The 24,207-nt window shown below is 44.3% G+C and overlaps 1 protein-coding gene and 1 non-coding gene across 2 annotated transcripts in view; both read right to left on the reverse strand.

Moving 5' to 3' along the window:
* The window catches only part of LOC145401299 (calcium-independent phospholipase A2-gamma-like), a 252,781-nt gene that overhangs the window by 182,438 nt on the left and 46,136 nt on the right, over positions 1–24,207 (reverse strand). Inside the window, exon 2 of the mRNA XM_080273627.1 lies at positions 5,346–5,515. Coding sequence (XP_080129753.1) covers positions 5,346–5,515 — 170 coding nt within the window. The remainder of the gene's footprint in view (positions 1–5,345; positions 5,516–24,207) is intronic.
* Positions 23,424–23,542, reverse strand: LOC145401530 (5S ribosomal RNA). Its single transcript, XR_013897620.1, has one exon. It is a non-coding gene; the product is annotated as a 5S ribosomal RNA (ribosomal RNA).

Raw genomic sequence — 24,207 nt, forward strand, 5'->3', positions numbered from 1 at the left:
GTGATTAAAATTTTTATGGGGAGTATTAGGGGGCAAAACTAATTGGTTAGGTTAGATCAGAATGCAGTAGCTATGCACTGATGTGTCCAGTTGGTGAGGTCGTACGTAAACACAATGTCTTCGGTGTCTTAAGGCAGAAGTATTTCTAATAGTTGATCTATCTATCTATCTATTGCCAGACGCCATAATCCCGTAAGGGGTGGCCATTTGACTTTGAGTTATTTGTTTTACGGGGAGGGGCACTAACCCTCCACCAATCCATTTCTTGACAAGCAGGGAGCACGTATGGTTTGGTTATATGGTTACCACCCAGCGTTGTAAATGTTTTTTTGGCTTACAGGCAACCATTTGGCTTGTCACTCAATATAAAGGCACCTGTAAAGGAAAGAAAAGCAATAAGAAGTGACAGGAAAGATGGGAGAAATAGGAAGAGAGGAGAGCAGGCACAGAAAAAGAATGATAAAGGCTAAGGAAGAAGCAGGCAGCACTACATCAAGTGAGTGGATGATGGTCGCCACCACCTACCACAAGTTTCTAATAGTCTATTCTTAAATATATTCTTAATGAAAAATATGAGGCTCCTAGAACCTACCCCCTATTTTACATGTAAGTATATAACGTTTTAGTGAGAAATTGATTTTGCACGTGGTTCTGCATAACCTATCTTGTGTTGTATGAAGACGCAACTGTACTGTACTTACCTGGATTACTGTACTGTACTTACCTGGATTACTGTACAGTACTTTACTACAACATCACACCTACCTGCTTTCTTTTGTTCTAAATATAAATTTTTTTTTATTGATTTTGTATGTCTGCATGTTAAAATGTGTTAGCGTGAGTTTCGGGGCTATTGATAGGTGTAAGCCCCAATCTAACGGAATTTTGTTTTTTTCAGCATGCTCAGGGCCCCCTAGGGTGCTGTTAAATCGAGGTTTTACTATAATTTTGTCTGGGAAACACACTGAGCAAATTTTCGATAAAATTCTACGGTTATATCTGAAAGGATGAGGCGACCATTGTTCTTGGCTGAGGGCTACTGGTGGCCACCACATGTGTAACACAGACCACAAGCCACAAGTAAATGTATGGTAAAACCGCCTGTCTGCCTCTACAACGAATGGCGGGCGTCCCCCGGCCTCCGGGATTAGTGCGAAACACCCCACCACACATGCTTGTCTGCTTCCCTACCAAATGGTCAGAGTCGCCTAGCAGGCTCCATTAGTCATACACTGACTGAGGCAGTGATATACTGGTCATCTGCTGTTGCTGTCACGTACTAACCCTTGCCTGGGCAAATGGAAGTGAACCTTACATGCAGATGTCAGTTTGCCACGTTTAGCTTCCTCTGTGCTCGAACGTAACCGTTGGGTGTGATATGGCAGCGCTGAACTGCTTGCCAGCCAACAAATGCCTGCACCTCAGTTCCTGCCTTTGTCTCGCCATAGTGACTTGCTTGCAATGATGGCTGAAAATGCGGTTGCGTTTGTAGTGGTTCCCTACCATTATCAGGTTGTGGCCCCCCTATGCTGTATTCTCATGTGTATGGGGATGGCCCCATCACCACCCGAAAAACGGAAGGGGAAGGTTCTGACTCTGCAGAAGAAACGTGAGATACTGGGCAAGGTTGACGCGGGATGGACCACAAGATGCAAATATGATCTAGCCCGTTCAACACTGTTTGATATCAAGAAGTTAAGTGATAAGCTTACGCAGTACAGACAGGACTTTGCAGAAAACACATGTTGGGGCGACAGGAAGGTAACGGCCCAGGCCCACCACACCGTTATTGACTGGTCAACAATGATGCTGTTTCATCAGCGAAGTGGTGCTGGTGTGCTAATGCGTGGGACCGAGGCGAAGCCTGCTGCCGAGAAGTTTGCATGCCTGCATAACATGCATGACTTCAAGGTGTCGGTGGGCTGGCTCTTTTACTTCAAGCTTTGCCATGGACTTCCTGGCCGCAAGGCACATGGCGAGGCCTTGGATGCAGCAGAGGAGGAACTAGATATGTTTCACCAGAAGGTGCAGCATCTGATCATGGATGAGGGCCTTGCCCTTGGGTAAATCTATAACGCTGATGAAACTGGTCTGTTCTACCATTCCTTGCCCACCAACACCCTCCCTGGCTGAGGAAAGAGAGAAGACTGTCTGGTCGGGAGCTGTCCAAACAACGTGTCTCTGTTTTGTGCCATGCCAATGATATCGGGATGCACTGCCACAAACCCATTGTTGTTGGGCGTGCAAAATAACCACACTGTCTCCATGGGTTGATGGATAGTCTGCCTGTTGTATGGTACCATTCTGTGAAGGCCTGGCTTACCGCTAAGGTCTTCAGAGTGCAGCATCTGATCATGGATGAGGGCCTTGCCCTTGGTCAAGTTTATAATGTTGACGAAACTGGTCTGTTCTACCACTCCTTGCCAAACAACACCCTCCCTGGCTGAGGAAAGGGAGAAGACTGTGTCTGGTCAGAGGTTGTCCAAACAGCGTGTCTCTGTTTTGTGCCGTGTTAATGCTAACGGGATGCATTGTCTCAAACCCATTGTTGTTGGGCATGCAAAATAACCACACTGTCTCCGTGGGTTGATGGATAGTCTGCCTGTTGCATGGTACCATTCTGTGAAGGCATGGCTTACCGTTAACGTCTTCAGAGATTGGTTCCACAGACATTTCGTCAAGCACGTTATCCGTTATCAAACAGAGGTCCTTGGTATCGCTCGCGACCAGATGAAGGCACTCCTGCTCCTGGACAATGCCCCCGCACACCTGGCTGAGAAGGATCTCATTGCTTTTGACGGGCAGATTAGGTGCATGATTCTGCCACATTATACGACTGCTCTGATTCAACCTATGGACCAGGGTGTTATCATGGCTGCCAGGAGACTGTACTGCAGGAGGTTCCTGAACGAGGTGATGGTGGTGCTGGAGGACGAGGTTGCGGTCGAGGACAGACGTAGGGAGCAGACCTTGCAGAATCTTCGGCGTTGTGACCTGAAGTCTGCAGTGTTCAACTGGGTGAATGCGTGGAAGGAAGTCTCCATCAAAACCATCGAAAGCGGCTGGCCTCATCTCCTACAGGGAATCAAAGCCAAGCACGACTTTGTGGGGTTTGACTTGGATGATTTCCACAGTTGCCTTCGGAGTGTAGAAGAGCAGGTGGATGTTGATGATGTGGGGATTGGCTGGACGATGATGGTGGCGATCCTGGTTATCAGACCATGTCTGATGAGGAGATTGCTGCTGTTGCCTCTGCGGGCATGGCATGTAAGAGGACAGCCGGACCGACTAGGACGAGGATGAGGATCCTGACTCCTGGCCCCCGGCAACTCCTTCAATCCTTCATCTCAGTGTCCTCTGTGGTTACCTGGAGGGGGTGCTGGAGTATGCCAAGCACCCACACTGTGCCAGGGAGTTAGTGCTGCTCCGCCTGGCGATGGAGCTGCAGGGAGTCCAGGATGCTGTCTTCCTCCAGCAAAATCGTCAGTCCTACCATCAGACCAGGATCGACTCGTTCTTCAAGCCTACGACCCCCACGAGTGCCAGCCCATTCTCACCACCACCACCACCAGCTTGTTTCCGGCCTTCACCATCAGACAAGCAACCGAGCACATAAACAGCCACTGAGTCTCCGTTGGACATAAGTTTGTGGCTGTCTTTGGAGTCTCCTAAGGTGGGCAGGCCACTACCACAGCACCATCTCACCAGCCATCACCCACCTCAAGAAGAAGAAGAAGATGAAGAAGAAGAAGACATAGGAGGTGGAGGAGGAGGAAGAGGTGGTTATTATTAGATGAAGAGGGAGAAAAGAAAGTAGAAGAAGAGGAAGAAAAGAAAGTAGAAGAAAAGGAAGAAAACAAAGTAGAAGAAGAGGAAGAAAAGAAAGTAGAAGAAAAGGAAGAAAACAAAGTAGAAGAAGAGGAAGAAAAGAAAGTAGAAGAAAAGGAAGAAAACAAAGTAGAAGAAGAGGAAGAAAAGAAAGTCATCATTAAAAGAAGAAGAAGGTCATCATAGTAATGGGTCTGCGAGAATTAGCGTTAGGATGATAATTAATTACAAGGACAAAGGAACTAACATAAAATATGTACAGTTGAGTCGTCTAATCTGTGGCAATGTGGTTTGGGACCACTGCCATGCTCTGGAAATTCCAAGGTTTATAAATAACCCCTTGTGAGCATGGCAGCATCCGGACTGACTCAATCGGATATACTGTGTGAAGCTGAAGAATGTGGTGAATGTTTTTGGCATATCCGGTAGGGCCAGGATTCCGGGGGCTTGAATGATGAGTGAATGGAAGTGTGGCCTATTTGGATTGGGCAAGTTTGTGCTGTCTGGACATTGCTACTCCTCACCCAGCCCTTGGGTGGGAAAGGAGGTCCAGATGATGATGATATAAATAACATATGGTTCTGGCCTCTCAGCCAAGTTACCACATATCACCTTACCTACACCCTACTAGTCACTTGCAAACACTAGCACACTCAAATAATCATTCAATGCATGTATTGCTGGGAATAAAGAATATTAAACATTTAATAAACAATATTAAAGGGTCTAACCTGACTCTACCCGACCACAATGCTTAAGTGGAAAGGGTGGGAAGTGGGGGCTCCAAGGCTAGAGACAAACTAGGGCCTCTCAGCATGAGGTGAGTGTGGTGGTGCCTCATGCTGCCACTTCCTCAGCCCTGCTTCTTCCTCCTCAGCCTCCTTCAACAGGCCCCTCAATCCCCTCCAACACCTCCATCTCTCGCACATCAGTGGTAACTGCACAAATAACATCCATTTTCGGGTCATACTTTCTTGGTGGCAATTTTTTCTGTCCCATATACGACGAAGTCTTAGGCCGCTTGTGGTCTGGCATCATATCACTCTGGATGGGTAAGTAAGGGAACAAAAAAAAAAAAGGACCAGGTAGTCCTCAAAAACTGTGTTCGTGGTTATTCTTGCAGTGGGTGGTGCAGCAATAAACAATAGAGGGAAGTCGTGTGAGCAACTGCCGCCAGAGTAGGGTTATGACTGGCTTGTCATTGCTTGTCATGCTTGCGAGTGATTGTCTGATGGCCACAATTTGCGACACAGATACGCGCCATGGAAATCTTAACAGAAATGTGTCACTTTGGCACTGAAAGTCCGCACTTCAAGCATATATCCGTGGTTTCTGCTACTTTTGGTTCTGAGCGGGAACCATGCTGTGGATTACAAAAGTGTGGCTTACAAAAATGACTGTACTTGAACTTAACAAATCACGCTGTTCATTTCTCCTCTAACTCTTACTGATTGTCTCCTAGCAATGAAAGAAGGAAAAAAAAATATCAGTAAAGGTACTACACTAAAGTTACTCACCTTTGAAACAATAGTCTTTCTAACTCTCCACTTTGGAATATTTCTTTCTATGGATTTGAGCTCCTCTCGTTTCGATAAACTCTGACGGACTTGTGAGAAATATAAGGGGATGTAGGCATTGACAGTTTTCAGAGCTTTCTGAAGTTCTGATGAGTTTTCACCTGCGCCATCTGTCAAAGAAGAGCAGTACAATATAAGAAGAGCTCAGATTCAAAACAAAATAGGTAGATAAATGTAAGGAAGCTTTACTCCTTTATATACACTCTCACCAAATTTCACATCTCACAATAGCTCAGTCCTCCAACTCCTTTTCATCGCATCTTTGAATCACACAGTATTAAAAAAATCTTATTTTTCTTCATCTTTGCATTACACAATACCACTGCATCTTTCCTTCTCACACCTTTGTATCACATAGCTACCACCAACACAGACACTGAGGGGCCTACATGTGGTGTACTGTGCACCCTAGGTGGAGCTAACCAGTTGCAATATCCACCCAGGAGCTAATAAACCTCTTCACATTTCCCTGCACCTCACCATAGGAAATGACCCTGGCCTGACCCAAGCAAGATGCTATCTACCACATGGGGGCACTGGTTCCCTGCATGGTGTACACAGTGTGCATACCTGTGGAATGGGTCTACTTGGACAGACATACATAGGGACTACCAACACATCACATCTTTCTTCCTCTCATCTTTGTACCAAAGTCCCAGCGCATTGTATTTTTCTTCGTTTCATCTTTGTATTGCACAATACCACATAATATTTCTCTTCCTCTTACCTCCGTATCACAGAGAATCGTATAGTCTTTCCTCTCATTTATGCATCAAATGGTGCCATCTCATATCATTCTTCCTCACTCCTTGATATCACACAATACAGTACAGCCATACTTTTCTTCCTGTCATCTATGTATCACACAGTACCGTTACATCATATCCTTCTTTCATGAATACATTTAGCATTTTCAATCCCCCACATTCTTCATCTATACCTTACATTACATAAAGAAGTGCCGCACAATTTAACAATTTCATATCAGAGGTTACTGCATCCTTTTCCTCACAGATCATATCAGGGTTTTAATTTCCCACTAAGGTATTGCAGAATTTACAAGTTGTTGTTGTTGTTGTTTAACTCCAGTCCATCTAGTCAAACAGACCCATCAACCACAGGTACGCAACTGCCTTTGTGGGGTTATCCTACAGGTAGAGTACATGACACACTCCTACACTATGTAGGAAACTAGCACCCCATACAGTAGAAAGCACCTCACCAGGGTTGTTCCAGGGTCCTTCCCCACAGCCAAGTGCAGGAAAATATGAGGTTTGGACAGCACCACTACTTGTAGGTTCCTTGTCAGTGCCTCATGATGTATAATAATAACCACCATCAAAGCAATGTCACACCTCTTCCTGAGGAGCCCCCGTATTGGACTGGCAATGGTAAAACAGCAAGTTATTCCCCATAAGTTGCTAGGGAGTGAAAACCGCAGGGAAAAAATAAATCAATGCTGCATCATCTATTTATCAACAACTCAATCCTGTGTTGCCCCATCAAAGCAATGTCACACCTCTTCCTGAGGAGCCCCCGTATTGGACTGGCAATGGTAAAACAGCAAGTTATTCCCCATTAGTTGCTAGGGAGTGAAAACCGCAGGGAAAAAATAAATCAATGCTGCATCATCTATTTATCAACAACTCAATCCTGTGTTGCCTCATCAGGCCTTAAGGACCCAAAGACAGACTATTCAGTTAACACATTTAAGGTCAGGGGACCAGTCACTTGTGCCTAGGTGGCATAATACAATATAAGAAACAAACTCAAACCATACATAGCACCTGAACCCTTCAAGGCCACATCCAGTACGAGCACTTTATTCCTTTACCACCTAGCATCCATTCGTCGGTTATACAGTTAACACCTAGGGAAGACAATTGTATCCCAGAGTGCAGGAAATTATTTGGCTTGTCACTTACTGTAGTCACCTAAAAGTAACATTACACCATGTGAATGGATGGTAGGTGCCCTCACCAACCATTACTGTTATACAATGTACTAAGAGCTACTGTTATGCTATGTACTATGAGCTGCAACAGTGACAGACCCTTAGCTTAGTTTCTGACTCTGCAGACATTAACACGAGTGCCTTGCTGAGAAGTAACAGTATGTGGCTAGTTGCCAATCTCGTAGCAATACATCACTCATGAGAGAGAATGGCAACCAACTACTGGGATCTAGCGGTGAAAGTCCAGTTCAGTTTGGTTCCACTGATACAACACCAAAATTTTTAAGAAATTCAGTCAATAACTATAGTTGCGGCGCAAAACTCTGAGGTTGTCATTACCATATTCTGGCAACCGATATTCCAAAGGGTGTCCGATTTCGTATCATAGTATACACGAATTATATTGTTATGCACGAGTATATTATACACAAATATTATTATACACGTACATATTATACACAAATCACTTGTGTCACATATCATACACGAAATCAGACAGTTGAGGGGTAGGTTGCCAGGACACGATAATAACAACAACTTCAGAGTCGCAGCCCGCAACTACAGTAGGAGTAGTTGTTCCCTAGGCAGTCTGGCCGAACAGCCCCAAGTCTCTAAGGAAGGCCACAGCCAAGACTGGGCTTTCCCACAGAGCTCTCTAGGAGTATACATTGTGTTGCTGGCAAAGACGATTGTGTGCAATGCAGTCTTCCATGATGTGCTTAACAGTATGGGGTGCTGTGTTGCATCCTGGACAGGCATCAACGACAGAGTCATCCAGCCTCTTCTGATAACTCAAGAGGGCTGGATGATGCCCACATCTCAGCTTGGCCAAGTGGACCCTGTCCACACGAGGGAGGTAAGATTCAGAAGGGTGGATATTAGGAGGCCATGCATGCAGCTGTGTGTTGTCTCTGACTTACTGAATGGAGCAGCTTGAGATCTGAGCATGGATATGCTTCTGGCAGCTGGTTTGAGGCGGGTGAGGGGGGAGAGATGACAGTATTTGTTCATGACCTCGGGTGCTGGGTGTTGTTTTGATGTTCCTTGGTGTGCGTGGATGTACTGTCATGTAATGTAGTGGATGATGTGGGTTTTTGGAGGCTGCGGCAAGAATTTGTGTGCCTCTCATGTCCTAATGATCCTTGACTTTGAAGACTTTGGTTTCTTAGTGTAGGTGGTCTGTAGGTGTGGCAGCTGTGCAGCCTGTGATTATTTTTAGGGCCTTCTTCTGTCTGGTCTGTACAGTGCTGAAGTGTGTTTTATTGAGTTGAAAAGCCTATGCAGGGCTTGCATAATTCATCACTGAACGTATAATTTGTTCATATACTGTAGTCGTGGTTTCTTTGTTGTGTCCAAATGTTGTATGGGCAAGTGACCTTAGGTCAATGAGTCTTGGTGTTAATTTATGTCTGTGACGTGTTGTTTTAATGACACTGATGTACTGTATGTTATACAAAAGATTTGTGTGTGTGTGTGTGTGTGTGTGTGTGTGTGTGTGTGTGTGTGTGTGTGTGTGTTAGAGGAGTGTTATTTATGGTAAGGTGTGGAATGTGACTAAGTTCTGCTGTTCAGTTTGTGAGAAGGATCACTGTAGATTTCGCTGGGGCTAATGTGAGTCTGTTTGTGGTGAACCATTCGTGTAGTGTGTTGACGTAAAAATGGAGGATCTGTGCAGCTGTGTGTGCGTTTTGGTCTGTACATGCAAGTGTTATGTCTGCGCAGGAAGCTCTGGGACTGTTGGGTGTGGGAATGTCATGCACTTCCTTCTGGGACGCAGTTTGTGAAGTTTCTGATGTTCGATGACTGACTGGCAAATGTTGCATGTGCACATCTGCCTGCTACATACAGGTATACCCAGTTTAATGATGCAACTGATTAAGTAAAAACCCATCACTAGGTGGGATATCGTATCTCGGGGGAGATTTAACATGTAAAGTATAGGGACGTGTTCTTGAGCCTTGGTTTCCCCCCCAACCAAGTCCTAAACCCACCCAAATAAGTCCAAAAAAATGTTTAAAGCCACTGTAAATGGCCTAACAACTGTAAAAGAAGCTAATCTATACCTAAAACCAACACCTGTCTCACTTGTAATCAGTCCAAGTCACTGGAGAATGCGATCTCCGACACGTATTCAAACTCGGTAGAGAAGAAGCAGCAGCACTGTATACAATCCCACCATTAGACGGTCCAGGGACAATTAACCCCTAAACCGCGGGGTTGTTTTGGTTCAACTTGCGTGTCCCGCTAGGATATTCGCGCTCCGGCAGACTTTGAAAATATACAGTAATCACTCCAATATCCGACGTAATAGAGCCATTGGCAGGTCCGGATACTGGTCCTGTCCGGATATTGGGCCCCAGCTCATGGACTTGTACTTATGGACCCTAACTCAGAGAAACACCCATACAACTTCCTCTGGACATGCACAGCACCGATTTAAGACCCAAATCACACCAATAAGGCACATAAATGACTGAAATAAATGCAAAAGAAGCATAAAATGAGGGTTTAGAAGTACAGTAGGTTCATACAATATTAAACATTCTAGTGACTGGCTCCTGGACTGGTACTTATGGACCCTAACCTAGCCCAACTCAGAAAAACACCTTCCTACTGCACATGCATAGCTCCTAACACCCTATTCACACCAATAAAGGAGATTAAAGAGTGAAATGAGGTGTTTGAGGTAAGTATAGTATGGAAAAAAGTACAGTATGAAACATTCTGCCTACTTACAGCAAGTCCATGGCCACCTCGATGAATAACCGTCTCCTCTCGGACTCTGACAGTAAGAAGGATTTCCTGAAGCACTTCCAGTACACTGTTCATGAAGTCTTTCACTGAACTTAGTCAATCGCACACAGAAGTCCGTTCCCTTCACATTGCGCACTCTTGTCTAACTAATGCTCCATTGTAACTTACTAAGTGTTGCACTCTGCACTTTAACTTTTCCCATTCTTCTAATAATTTTCTAAAGCAAAAACAAACAAGTCTATTTACGTTAAATTTTGTTCCAAATTAGTCTTTTCACTCACAACTGTAAATCCTTAACACAACACACTGTTTTTTTCACTGCACAACACTGTAAATTCCCGTGTGGTCTAGTGGAGAAGTTCTTGCTATTCATTCACTGTCAGAGTCCGAGAATATCACTAGCAGGTGACCTAGGGGTGCGTCGCTGGGTCATGGTGATGGCGTACCCACTGCAGACGACTCTAAAGACAGACGCAAACTCACGTCCAGCGGTGACTCCACCGTGGCTGATGTGCTGGGCTCTGGCTCGGAGCATGAGGGCCTGTCTTGGGGAGGCAACGGAGTGGAGCCAGGGCTGGGCACAGCAGGGGTCACGGGCCTGAAAAAACTGTCAATGGTTGATTGACGCTATGACCGACAATTCTGATGATTGATGATTCGCTGCCTGAAAGCATGCACTTCCTCCACAAGTCCAAAGGGCCCCATCTCCCTGTCGCAGTCCGGGTGTTCCAGGTAGTCTAGGACGAACTCTAGGTGTTCCCGAAGTGCACTCAGCTTGGGGATTGCTGGAGTAGTGCCCTGCTGAGAGGAGTCCGCATCATTGTCGCCTTCCTTGTCGGAATCTTCAAGCTGGGTACTGACACCTGCAACTGAAGATGCGATCTCGATATCAGACAATGTCTGATACCCAGGATCGCCCTCATTGTCATCCAACCACTCACGAACATCGTCCACATCTACATCGTCGCCGAGCGTACATAGTCGTGCATGGAAGTCATCCACGTCAAACCCTAGAAAATCGTACTCCACATCCATTCCGAGAAGCAGACGAGACCAACCATTTTCTAGAGTCTTCACAGGGACATCCTTCCATGCACTAGCCCAGTTGTACAGCGCAGACTTGATGTTGTAGCGGCGAAGGTTTTCCAAAATCCAATAGCCTTGTGTGTCCCGTCCCTCCCTACGCTCGTCCTCGTCCTCGTCCTTGAGAACAACCATCACCTCGTTCAGGAACTTCCGTCGGTATAGGCACTTTGTTGCCACGATCACTCCTTGGTCCATTGGTTGGATGAGAGCAGTCGTATTAGGTGGCAGAAACATGCACCTAATCCGGCCATTCTCAGCCACCAAGTCCTTGTCGCACAGGTGGGCAGGTGCATTGTCGAGGAGAAGGAGGGCCTTTACCTGGTAATGCGGGATTCCCAGTGTCTTCGTCTGGTACTTGATGACCTCCTTGACGAAGTGGCAGTGGAACCAGTCTTTGAAGATCACGGCTGTAAACCATGCATTCAAAGAATGGTACAGGAAGGACATCCATCACCCCACGAAGATACCAAGGCTGCTTTGCACGGTCAACAACAATGGGCTTAAGCCAGTGCATGCCGTTAGCAATGGCACAACACAAAGCAGATATCCGTTCCTTGGAGAGCTTGCGGCCAGGTACACATTTCTTCGTCTCCTCAGCTAGAGTGTTCATTGGCAAAGAGCGATAGAATAGACCAGTTTCGTCAGCGTTGTAGACTTGACCGAGAGTGAGGCCCTCCCTGTCAATCAAGCCCTTCACCTTGTGCCGAAACTCGTCAACTCCATCCTCGTTAGCGTCCAAAGCTTCGCCATGAGCTTTACGGTTGATAAGGCCATGCTGTAACTTGAACGCAAAGAGCCAACCCTCGGATGCCTTGAAGTCTAGGGCGTCGTGAAGCCTGGTGAACTTCTCAGCAGCAGCCTTCAGCTCCGTTCCATGTACCATCACACCAGCAGCACGTTGCTGTCGATACCAAATTAATGTGGAGCGGTCGATTTCAGCAAACTTGGGAGAAAACATCACCTTCCTCTCCACGTTGCGTTTGCTTCTCGACGAGAAGTCAGCCGTGTACTGCATGAGTTTGTCTCGGGATCTCTTAATATCGAACAAAGTAGATCAGGCCAGGTTGAACTCGCGGAGGATGCAGGAAGAAGACCACCCCGCATCTACTTTTTCCAATATCTCCCGTTTCTTCTCCAGAGTCAACACCACTCTCTTCCTTTTCTCAGGTGACGGGGCAATCATCACACACACTGAGGAGGCCCGAGAGCAGCAGGAGTGCCTGCAGCAGGTAAGGCACCACCACAAACGCGAGCACGTGGACAGCCATAACGACGAGCCTGCACTCGCGGCAAGAGACAGGCGGAAAGTGGGGAGGATGCAGCGGCGCTCTATCGGACGTCAGAGGAATGACGCGCCACAACAATGCTCTCCTGCGCCGCTCGCGGCAAGTTCAAAGTACGGGCGGGAAAAATTCTTTTTCTTTTTTCCTTTTTTTTGGGGGGGAATGTTGGATCCCGAGACGATTATGTCCGGTTAGTGGGGATGTTCGGATATTAGAGGGATTACTTTGCCAAAAATCAGTTATTAGTCCTAGAATATTATAATTAAATATGCATATGGCACATACCTTTAGCTTTCTCCTGGGATGTTTGTTGAGCCTTCATCGAGTACCATAGGACTTGTGGAGACTTCTGAAGCTGGGTAACAAACTCTCCACTTTACACTTCCCGACACCCCGTAATATGATTACCACAGCCTGATATTATCACTAGAAACACTATTCTATGATTTTCAAATAGTTTGGAATCCATACTCAAAAAAAAAAAAAAAATGTGAAAGCAATGAAAATTACGAACGCGTATGACCTTCCCACTTGCGCTCATTCGACGCTGGTATTCTGTCATTTATTATTCATAAGAACACTCACACTTTATATTTCTATTACTGTATAACACTTATATATATCTGCAGTCTTTATCCATAAGTTTCCTTCAGTAATAGTAGTTTATTGTCACTGCAGGCATTCAATTTCTCTCTCAGTAAAATACGTAGCATCCAATTTCTCGTCCTGTATACTAGCGTTGAGAGCAAATCTGTCACTTTCACTTCCACTTTCATAACTCATAGTATTCATACATGCTAGAGTGAAACTTTCACTTTCATTACTCCTAGTATATATACTCGTATTCTTATATTACTATTCATTTACATTTCTATTTACATTCTCCATTTTATTTACATTATTAACATTTCTATTTTATTTACACTGTGTTATGCACTGTCACTTGCAGTAAATTATTTTCCACTGTTCACTTATATTTATATTCACTGCTTTCACTTGCTGTTTACACATTATTTACACATTACTTACGTTTCCACTTGCACTGTTTTACTCACCAGAAAGATTGTAGTCACTGTCCATCATTTTCAATGATAAATTAGCCAGTTCACGTTCCACAGCAGTCACTTAGCCCTTTACCCCTTTCCACACGAGGTTTAGTAGGGGTAGAGGTCACAGGGCCCTTTGCATGGGGCTAAAAAACGGCGGAATTGGACAGGTGCGAATCCAACATGGGTTCACCTTGATAGACAACAGTAAACTGAATGCTGTGGTGGCCTAGGGGAAATGCAACGCTGCCAATGTCAGCGTGGTGACAGCTGCTAATATATACGCTATGAAATGATTGGCAGGAAATCTAGACAATACATAAAAAATTAGGTAGTTCCAGGTGAATGTAAATATCACTTAGGCTTCTCCCTTCCTTTCTTATATATTTTTATTACGAGAATAGATTATATGTCATATTTCAAGGGGAAATAAATAGCGAAAATTAGCGAACGAGTGCATGTGAGGTGTTGTCAAGTGATAATTAGCCAATTCCAGGTGTATGGCACTATCACTTACCTTATCTCTTTTTTGTATATATTATTCGGTATAAGAATAGGGCATAGGGCCTATTTCAATGGATGATATCAGTGGAAAATTCCGGGGAAGATTTACTTAGCGCAGCGTGGCCGGGCAGGCGAGAGGAGAGGGTAATGGAGGGGAGGTAGGGAGGGGAGACAAGAACGGGGAGAAATGGCTAAATTGTCAACAATGGATGGTAGTACACATGAGATTAGGAGTGCTGACTAGTGTTGGACATTGGCAGTACTGATAGATGATACAAGCCACCACTTGAAAGGCCGGGCGAATTCAAAATAACACAGAATCACAAAAGTGATGCCGCGCGGTACGATCCCTTGCTCCCAAGCGTCACGAAAGTGACGCCCCGCAGTTGAGGGGTTAAAAAAACATCTGTTATGCATAATAATAATGTATGATTGACGCATAATCGTCCAAGGAGCGAATTGTTGTGATGGAGAATCTTGATGTTTTAACAGAGAATTCTCTTGATGGGGAATGTGATCAATGATGCTATTGAGTTAGCCCTTTCAACGGCCCATCTTCATGTTGTTTTTGTTACTGTTCTGGCTTCTGAGCTCCTTTATTTTCTTCTCTCTTATTTTCCACATTTATTTAGAAATTCCTTTGTACTGTATTTTCAAAGCATTTTCCCTTGAACAGCCCGAATGTAAACACATGATTTATTGATCAATGATGCGATCAGGAAAGCCTGTTCAAGGGCCCCTCTTTATGTTGTTTTAGCTACTGTTCTGGTCACTGAGCTCCTTTGTTTTCTTCTCTCTTATTTTGTAACATTTATTTAGAAATTCCTTTGCATTTTCAAAGCGCTTTCCCTTAAACAACTCTAATGTAAACGCAAGATTTATTGATCGATGATGCGACTGGTATGGCCTGTTCAAAGGCTCCTCATCATGTTGTGTTTGTTACTGTTCTGGTTGCTGAGTTCCTTTATTTTCTTCTCTCTTATTTTCCAACATCCATTTAGAAATTCCTTTGTATTTTCAAAGCGTTTTTCCTTGAACAGCCTGAATCTAAACACGTGATTTAACAGTCAGTCATATGTGCATGAAACATTTACTCTCAAAGGATAACCAAGGATTGTGGAAAGTGTTAAGAATATATGGAGTAGATGGGAAGTTGTTGAATGCTGTGAAGAGTATGTATGATGGTGCGAAGGCTGCAGTGCGTGTGGATGGTGAACTAAGTGAATTTTTCTCTTTGAAAGTTGGGTTGAAACAGGGATGTGTCATGTCTCCATGGTTGTTCAATCTGTACATGGATGGGGTATTAAAAGAGGTACAAGGTAGGGTAGTGGATGTTTGAGTGGCCCTGGTGAGAGAGGATAGTGTTTGGAAACTCCCTGTACTGTTGTTTGCAGATGATACTGTGTTGTTGAGTGAAGACGAAGGGGAGCTGCAAGGCTTGGTGGATGAGTTTGGAAGAGTGTGTAAGAAATGGAATCTAAAGGTGAATGTAGGAAAGAGTAAAGTGATGGTCTTTGAGAGAGGTGAAGTCAGTGAATGTACAGTGAGGTTGGATGGTGAGGAATTGGAAAATGTGAGTACGTTTAAGTACTTGGGTAGTGTGATGAGTAAGGATGGAGGTTTGGAGGGTGAAGTGCTTGAAAGGGTACAGCAGGGAAGAAAGGTTGCTGGTTCTTTGAAAGCAGTGATAAGAAACAGGGAAGTGAGCATGGAAGTGAAAAAGTTACTACATGACAGTATTGTGATACCAACTCTAACGTACGGAAGTGAAGCTTGGACGTTGTTGGAAGGACACAAGTCAAGAGTGAGAGCAGTGGAAATGAGTTAGTTAAGAGGAGGCTGTGGAGTCACATGGAGAGACAGGCTGACGAATCAGGATATAAAGGAGCGTTGTGGTGTGGATGTGGATGTGATAGGAAGCGTTATGAGGAACACACTGAGGTGGTTTGGCCATGTAGAGAGGATGGAGGGTGAAAGCCTGACGAAGAGAGTGTATGTAAGTGAGGTGGAAGGGGGAGGAGGGAGGGGGAGGCCGAGGATAAGATGAAGGGATGGGGTGGAGAGGTATATGAGAGAGGGGGGTGTGAGTTGGGAGCAGGGCAGTGAAATGGCGGGGGGACAGGGCGACGTGGAGGCGATTTGTTTGTGGCCACCCCAAACGGGATTGAGGCGTCTGGCAATAGATAGATAGATAGATTGGGATTGAGGCATCTGGCAATAGACTGATAGATAGATTTTAAATCTATCTATCTATCTATTGCCAGACGCCTCAATCCCATTTGGGGTGGCCACAAACAAATCGCCTCCACGTCACTCTGTCCCCCACTATTTCACTGCCCCGCTCCTAACTCACATCCCCCTCTCTCATATACCTCTCCACCCCATCCCTCCATCTCATCCTCAGCCTCCCCCTCCCTCTCCCCCCCTCCACCTCACTCACATACACTCTCTTTGTCAGTCTTTCACCCTCCATCCTTTCCACATGGCCAAACCACCTCAGTGTATTCCTCCTAACGCTTCCTATCACATCCACATCCACACCACAGCGCTCCTTTATATCCTCATTTGTCAGCCTGTCTCTCCATGTGACTCCACAGGCTCCTCTTAAATAACTCATTTCCACTGCTCTCACTCTTGACTTGTGCCCTTCCAACAACGTCCAAGCTTCACTTCCATACGTTAGAGTTAGTATCACAATACTGTCATGTAGTAACTGTTTCACTTCCATGCTCACTTCCCTGTTTCTTATCACTGCTTTCAAGAAACCAGCAACCTTTCTTCCCTGCCGTACCCTTTCAAGCACTTCACCCTCCAAACCTTCATCCTTACTCATCACACTACCCAAGTACTTAAACGTACAGTACTCACATCTTTCAATTCCTCACCATCCAACCTCGCTGTACATTCACTGACTTCACCTCTCTCAAAGACCATCACTTTGCTCTTTCCTACAGTCACCTTTAGATTCCATTTCTTACACACTCTCCCAAACTCATCCACCAAGCCTTGCAGCTCCCCTTCGTCTTCACTCAACAACACAGTATCATCTGCAAACAACAGTACAGGGAGTTTCCAAACACTACCCTCTCTCACAAGGGCCACTCCAACATCCACTACCCTACCTTGTACATCTTCTATTACCCCATCCATGTACAGATTGAACAACCATGGAGACATGACACATCCCTGTTTCAATCCAACCTTCAAAGAAAAAAATTCACTCAGTTCACCATCCACACACACTGCAGCCTTAGCACCATCATACATATTCTTCACAGCATTCAACAACTTCCCATCTACTCCATATATTCTTTATACTTTCCACAATCCTTGTCTCTCCACCCTGTCATATGTTTTCTCCAAATCCATGAAAGCCGCATACAACTACTTTCCCTTCTCTAGAAACTTTTCTGCTAAAGATCTAAGAATGAATATCTGATCTACACAACCTCTTACCTTCCTAAAGCCTCCATGTTCTTCTCCAACTAATTCCTCTGTTCTTTCCCTAACTCTGTCAATAAGTATCCTACAATACACTTTTCCTATTATACTAAGAAGACAGATGTCCCTATGATTACCACACACTTCTTTTTCCCCCCTTTTCCTTTGTACAGGGGAATAATTATTCCTGACTTCCAATCCTCCGGAGCTATACCTTCCTCCCAGGCCAATCTGCACATCTTCCACATCCATTCTACTACTATCTCTCCCCCATGCTTCAACATTTCACCACACACTCCATCAATTCCTGGGGCTTTCCCCAATTTAACTTTCTTCATTGCTTCCACAACTTCTATTCTTTTGATTTCTTCCTGTCTTCTCACCTCCCTCCTTCTCCTAGCCATTCCCCAGCCACTTATACTCACATCACTTCCATCCTCTGTGTTCAACAATTCCTTAAAGTGTTCTCTCCATCTGCTCACTTTTCTCCCTTCTCCACTAGTAATCTACCATTTTTATCCTTCACTCCCCTGCTAACTTCACTTCCACCCTGTCTTACTCTCTTCACCTCTTTCCAGAACATTATCTAACAGTCCCTCCACTTTACACTCAAATTCCTTCCAAATTCCTCATCCACTCTCTTCTTACTCTCTCTTACTAATCTTTTCACCTCTCTCTTTATTTCTACATATAACTCTCTCTTCCGCCTCTCAACTTCTTCCACGCCCCTATTTCTCATCCATTCATCGTATGCTTTTTTCTTTTGTGCCACAGCCTCTCTCACCTCTTCATTCCACCACACTGTTCCTTGCACCCCCCTCCGTCTTCTCTTCATCCCACACACCACCTCACATGCTGCACATATTTCTTCTGTGAATAATTATCATATATTCCATGACATATCAGATGACAGTTCATTGGTCAAACACGAAATATTCTTTGTTGAGTCGCCTAGTCGTCCACACTGTTTTGTACACCGTCAGATGGGCGAGAATCAGTACACCAAATGACAGTGTTCACACCATCTGTGACTAAAAACATTCATTTAAGTCTAAAACTAGTTTGTAAATAAACCTAAACACAAAATTTAAGTCTAAAATATCAACAGAATTGGTTAAAAAAAAAAAAAAACATCACAAAACTGGGGGTAGACCTACAATAGGTGGGGTAGGGTGGTAATTCTACCCCATCACTATTCTGGGGTATTGCATCTAGGAGTATCGTAAATCGGGGTATGCCTGTAGTTTGCCAGCCATCTTTTTTTGTTATTGTGCATGTTTGTGTTGGATATTCTGTTTATGAGGTTGTGGCGGGGGATGGCATCAAAAGCTTCACTAATGTCTAGTGTGACTAGGAAGGTTCTATGTGGTGGCCTAGCTGAACTGATACCATCAAAAACTCTTTGTGTAAGGTCTGTAAGAAGAGTGTTTGTGGAATGCAGCGGCCTAAAACCATGCTGTGATGGGGCTAGGGGGATGTGAGGTGTTACTAACTGTAATACCAACTGTTCAGTGACTTTGGAGGGGGTGCAGAGAAGTGTGATGGGGCAATGTGAGGAAGGTAACATGAGGTCTCAGTTGGGTTTGGGGATACTGATGATAGTACCATGCTTCTAGATGCTGGGCATTATGTTATGTACGCTGGATATTATGTTGTGTGAGCAGCTGTAGTATGATATGTTGGTGAGAGCTTGTACACCTTGGGGTCCAAGGTGTTTACGGTGGATGTTGCTTATGTTGTCTGGGCCACAAGCAGATGAGTGCTTTAGGTTACTAATGTTTGTCTGGTTGTAAGCAAAGGGTGCAAAGTCTGGATCTGTGGGGAACTGTCTCTTGCATCAGATGACACGTTGGTTGTCGCAATGGGGGTTTAGGTGGCTGACAAGTGAAAAGTGATTATGCGAGTCTTTGCTTGTTGTTTGTTTGAGGGTGTGGTGTCCATTAATGAGATGGCAGTGTGTGATTGTGTAGTGCTGCTGTTAGAGAATGTGATGCTGTTTAATAATTATTATTCCGTTTTAGTGTTTGCTGCTCTGATAATTTATTGTTTACCTGAGTGCTGAGTTCTTGTATTTGTTGTACAGAGTCTTATGTATGGGGTGTTGGAGAGTGTTGTAGTGTGTCGCATTGACTGATGAGGCCTTGAATTTCTGGAGTGAAGTTGGAGTTCTGTCTCTTTCTGCTGCAACCTGGAGCTGTGGCGTCTTCGTCATATGTCCACCCCCCAGAGGCTGTCAAAGCAGGGGAGGAGGACAGCACCGCAAAACCCCCCCGGCCCCCCATGGGGCCTGAGAACACGGGAGTGGCTTTGGTCACCCGGGCAAGTCAGTAGCTAGTATTAAGTCATGATTCAGTCCAGCAAGCTAATTCAAGCAGAGCTGATTCTAGTAATGCAATTCTGTCCCAGCTCTCAAGAGCAAAGAAGGAAGTTTATGAATGAGCATAGTTAACCCGTACAGCCTAAGTATGCCTAAAGCTTATCTTAAAATACTGACTGCAGTTTGCAGAAAAAAAAAAAAAAAATGTATCCAGGCTGCAGGGGTTATCGAAGGTCAAGAACTGAGATTTGCTGGTACCAGAAATACCTGGAATTAGTCACCCAAACCAGCTCTGGTCTGGTAGGCTTATTCCTGCCAATGTGATTCTGGTAATCTAATTCAGTCCCACCTCTACATGATATGATCTGCACTTCTTTCTAATGTAACAGCAAACTTTTATCCACTGCTTCTATACATACTACAAACAGCTTTAAGTAATCCCTCTTCCTCAACATTCTCTTTCTTTTATGCTCATTCTCCTCCACTCTCTTCCTTCACACCATATACACGTACAGTCAACTTCCAGCAAATTTTTTCACAAGTGTGCTGACATGCAATGATTATGTGTTCACATTATTTCAATGCATTTCTTTTTATCTATTCTACAATACATCTCATGTCCATAGTCCTCTTTTATATGAAAGAGTTCTCATACAAGGCTTTACTACCTCGAATATGCTTTCAGCTGGTCTTACAATGCTACTTTAAAAGGCTTTCTGAATTTCTAAATTTCATTTGTCAGGTTTCACTTCCATAGAATAAAGCAAAAATCAGAACGTTTCTATCCAGTCTCCTCTCTACCTCCAAACTGAACGTCATGTCTCACAAAGCACTATCATGTTCCTGAATCATTCTTACCTTGAGGTTATCTCTCTCTCTCTCCTTTCCCCTCCCACTTATATACAGAACATTAACTCCTGCTGGGCTGAGTCACCATAATTAACCTTCCCAGAATCAATGTTTCATAACCAATATAAATTGTACTTCATAATTATGATTTCATAAATTGTGTGGGAGGGAAGCATATGATTTTTAAGGTGGCAAATCAGATAACGTGGGAAAATAGGGATACCATGGGTAAGCAGTGTGTGAAGAATGATGAAGGAAGGGTTGTGGTGAACATTTGGGATATTAAAGATGCATGGAGAGAGCATTACAGTTGGTTGTTGCATGAGGAGTTTGACTGGGACAGGGAAGGTTTGGAGTCAACAGATCCAGTGCTTGGCCCTTGGCCTTTGATTGACACTGCTACTGTGGGCGAGGCAATAGGCAAGATGCAGGTAGGGAAGGCAGCAGGTGTGTCTGGGTTGACTGCTGAAATGTTGAAAGCCTCACAAAATACAGGAGTGAGATTAGTCACTGACCTGGTCAATACGATTATATACAAGCACGTTGACCCAGATGATTGGCTGAAGAATGTAATTGTAAATGTGTACAAGGGGAAGGGTGATGCCCTGGAAAGAGGAAATTATAGAGGCATAAAGCTTTTAGACCAGATAAATGAAGATAATGGAGAAAGTTCACGAAGGTATGATAAGAAAAAAAGAGTAAATATTGATGAGATGCAGTTTGGGTATATGCCAGGCAAAGGGACCACTGATACCATATTCATTGTTTGACAGCTTCTGGGAAAATATATAGAAAAGAAAAGGGAACTGATCTTTGTTTTTGCTGATTTGGAGAAGGCCTTTCACTTAGTCCCTAGAGGTGGTGAGGTGGACAATGAGAAAGCTCAGAATCAAGGAGTGGGTGGTTAGGGTCGTTATGGCAATGTATGTGGGTGCTCACATCCAAGTAAGGATGAATGAAAATTTGAGTGACGAGTATTCTGTGAATGTTGGTGTGCATCAGAGGTAAGTCTTGAGCCCCTTGTTGTTTATCAGTGTACTTGAAGTCCTCCCACCTGACTTCAGAAATGGACTCCTGTGGGAGATGTTGTATGCTGATGATTTGGTGTTGGTTGCAGAGAATGAAAGGGAAGCTGAGGAAAGATTTAGCAAGTGGAGACATGGTAAGGATTACAAGGGCTTAAGATTAATGCAGATAAAACAAAAGTGATGATATCTGGGGCTGGGGATGGTACTGTCAAAGAAGAGGGAGAGTGGTCACGTGCGATTTGTTACAAGGGTATGGGAAGTAATTTCATCTTGTGCAGTGTTTGTGTTAAGCGGATGCATAAGAGATGTGGTATTAGAGTAGTACGGGTAGGCAACCCCACCCAGGGAAGTACTACCACCAAGGTTACGGCAGACTCAAGGAATAGCTTGGTTTCCATTTTCTCTCATAGGCCATGGTAGCTGGTTACACATCTTTCTGCCTAACAAACCGAAGGGCACCAGGCTGCCCTCTTTACACAACACACACATCCACATTATATTAGATTATCTTAAACCAGCTATCCTCTCTCCAAAAAACACCGATCTTGTCATTACATATCATACCCATTCCACAACACATCCCTGTTCTCCCCCCCATAAAAAGAACCATGGCTGCTGCTATACTGGGAATCAGTGCAGTGGTTTCTCAGGTGACCACCACCAGCAGGGCAGGGTTGTCTGCACAGGGCCCTCCCGGTCGTCATCAAGCGACTGTGCCACCTCCAGTGTTGCGGCGCCCTAAATCTGCTCGTCAGTGCAGTAAAATTTTCTTTTGCAATATTAGGGGACTTCTCTCCAACATCAACTCTGTTAAAAATTTCCTCCAGTTTGAATCCCCTGATCTGCTATTTCTGACAGAGACACAAGTAAGCTCCACCTCTGATTTAGCCAGATTTAATTTTCCTGGTTATATCCTGATTCAAAATTTCAGACCCAAAGGAGGCGTATGTTGCCTTGCTAAATCAGAAATTGCCCTGGAGGAGATTACTAAAATTAATTATCCTTTTTTCTACTATTCCATATACAAATTAAATTCTTTTGGTAAACTTAAGTATTTCTGTTGTGTTTATCGTTCCCATAATGCCCCTTCAGAGCTGAGTTTATTTGACTCTCTGTCTTCACAACTAAGTGTCCTCAACATTAATACTGCATCAGAAATTACTATTCTGGGTGATTTTAATGTCCATAATGTCGAATGACTAACTTATTCACCCAGAACTGATGACTCTGGTCTTGAATGTGAGCTATTTGCAGACTCATTTAATCTCACCCAGTTAGTCAGTCAACCCACCCGTGTACCAGACAACCCCGATCAAAATCCCCACCTATTAGACTTGTTTCTAACAACCAACTCAGATCATTATAATGTCGAAGTGAAGTCCCCTGTCGGATCCTTGGATCATTGTCTGATTCAAGCCACTAGTTTCACAACTACCACACCCTCCTGCTCTGAACCTGTCGTGATGACTAAATGGCACTACGACAGGGCAGACTGGGAGGGACTTCAAAATTTTCTCATGGATGTTCCTTGGACCTCCTTTTTCTCCCATGATGCAAATTCCACATTGGGCCACATACAGGATTTCATTAAAGTTGGCATGGAAACATTCATTCCCCATCATAGTTACAGAAAAAGATGTTCATTCATTAATTGCCAGATGCCATGTATCCCAAACGGGGTGGCCAAGGGCTTAGAGTTAATTGTTTTACAGGGAGGGGCACTAATCCTCCACCAACCCCACTTGACACATAGGGATGCCAACAGCATCTGGTGTTCCCAGGCGGTCACCCATCCAAGTACTAACCAGACCCAACATTGCTTAACTTCGCTGATCGGACAGGAAGCGGTGTACTCAACGTGGTATGGCCGTTGGCAGAAAAAGATGTAATTCTCCTAAATGGTTTGACCATAACTGTGCTAGTGTAACAGAACATAAAACAATAGCCTATAACACTTATACAAGGACCAAAACCAAGGAAGCCTTTAACTATTATAAAAATATCAGTAACCGTGGCTCAGTGGGTTAGAGCGCTTCACTCTGGCCGAAGGGTCGGAGGATCGAATCCACCCAAGGGTCGTTGGCAGACATCAGGAAGGGCATCCGGTCATAAAATGCTACATGCTCCAGTCCGAAAGTCCTCTACCCAGGGGCAACGCCTTAGCCCTTCGGGGATACCTGGCGTAAAACCAAATTATTTTTATATTTATAACCATGCCAAAACTATTATCAACCTTTCTAAATCAAACTTTCTACATAGACAAGCTAACAAACTACTAAACAATCCAAATGATAACAAAATATTCTGGTCAACCCTTAATTCATTCAAAACTAGCTTCACTACCACCTCTTCCATTCCACCATTACAGTCCTCCAATGGAAATCTAGTAAGTGACCCACGTGGAAAAGCCAACCTTCTTGTTGACATTTTTTCAACAAACAGAAAATCATAATATTCCTGTACTTGATTTTGATTTCCCTCAAATACCTCCTTTCATGATTCACACCAGACACGTACAAGCCATATTACAGAATCTATCA

Source organism: Coenobita brevimanus, chromosome 55, assembly GCF_032717465.1.
Source record: "Coenobita brevimanus isolate Jiangsu-jjx chromosome 55, ASM3271746v2, whole genome shotgun sequence".
NCBI lineage: Eukaryota > Metazoa > Arthropoda > Malacostraca > Decapoda > Coenobitidae > Coenobita > Coenobita brevimanus.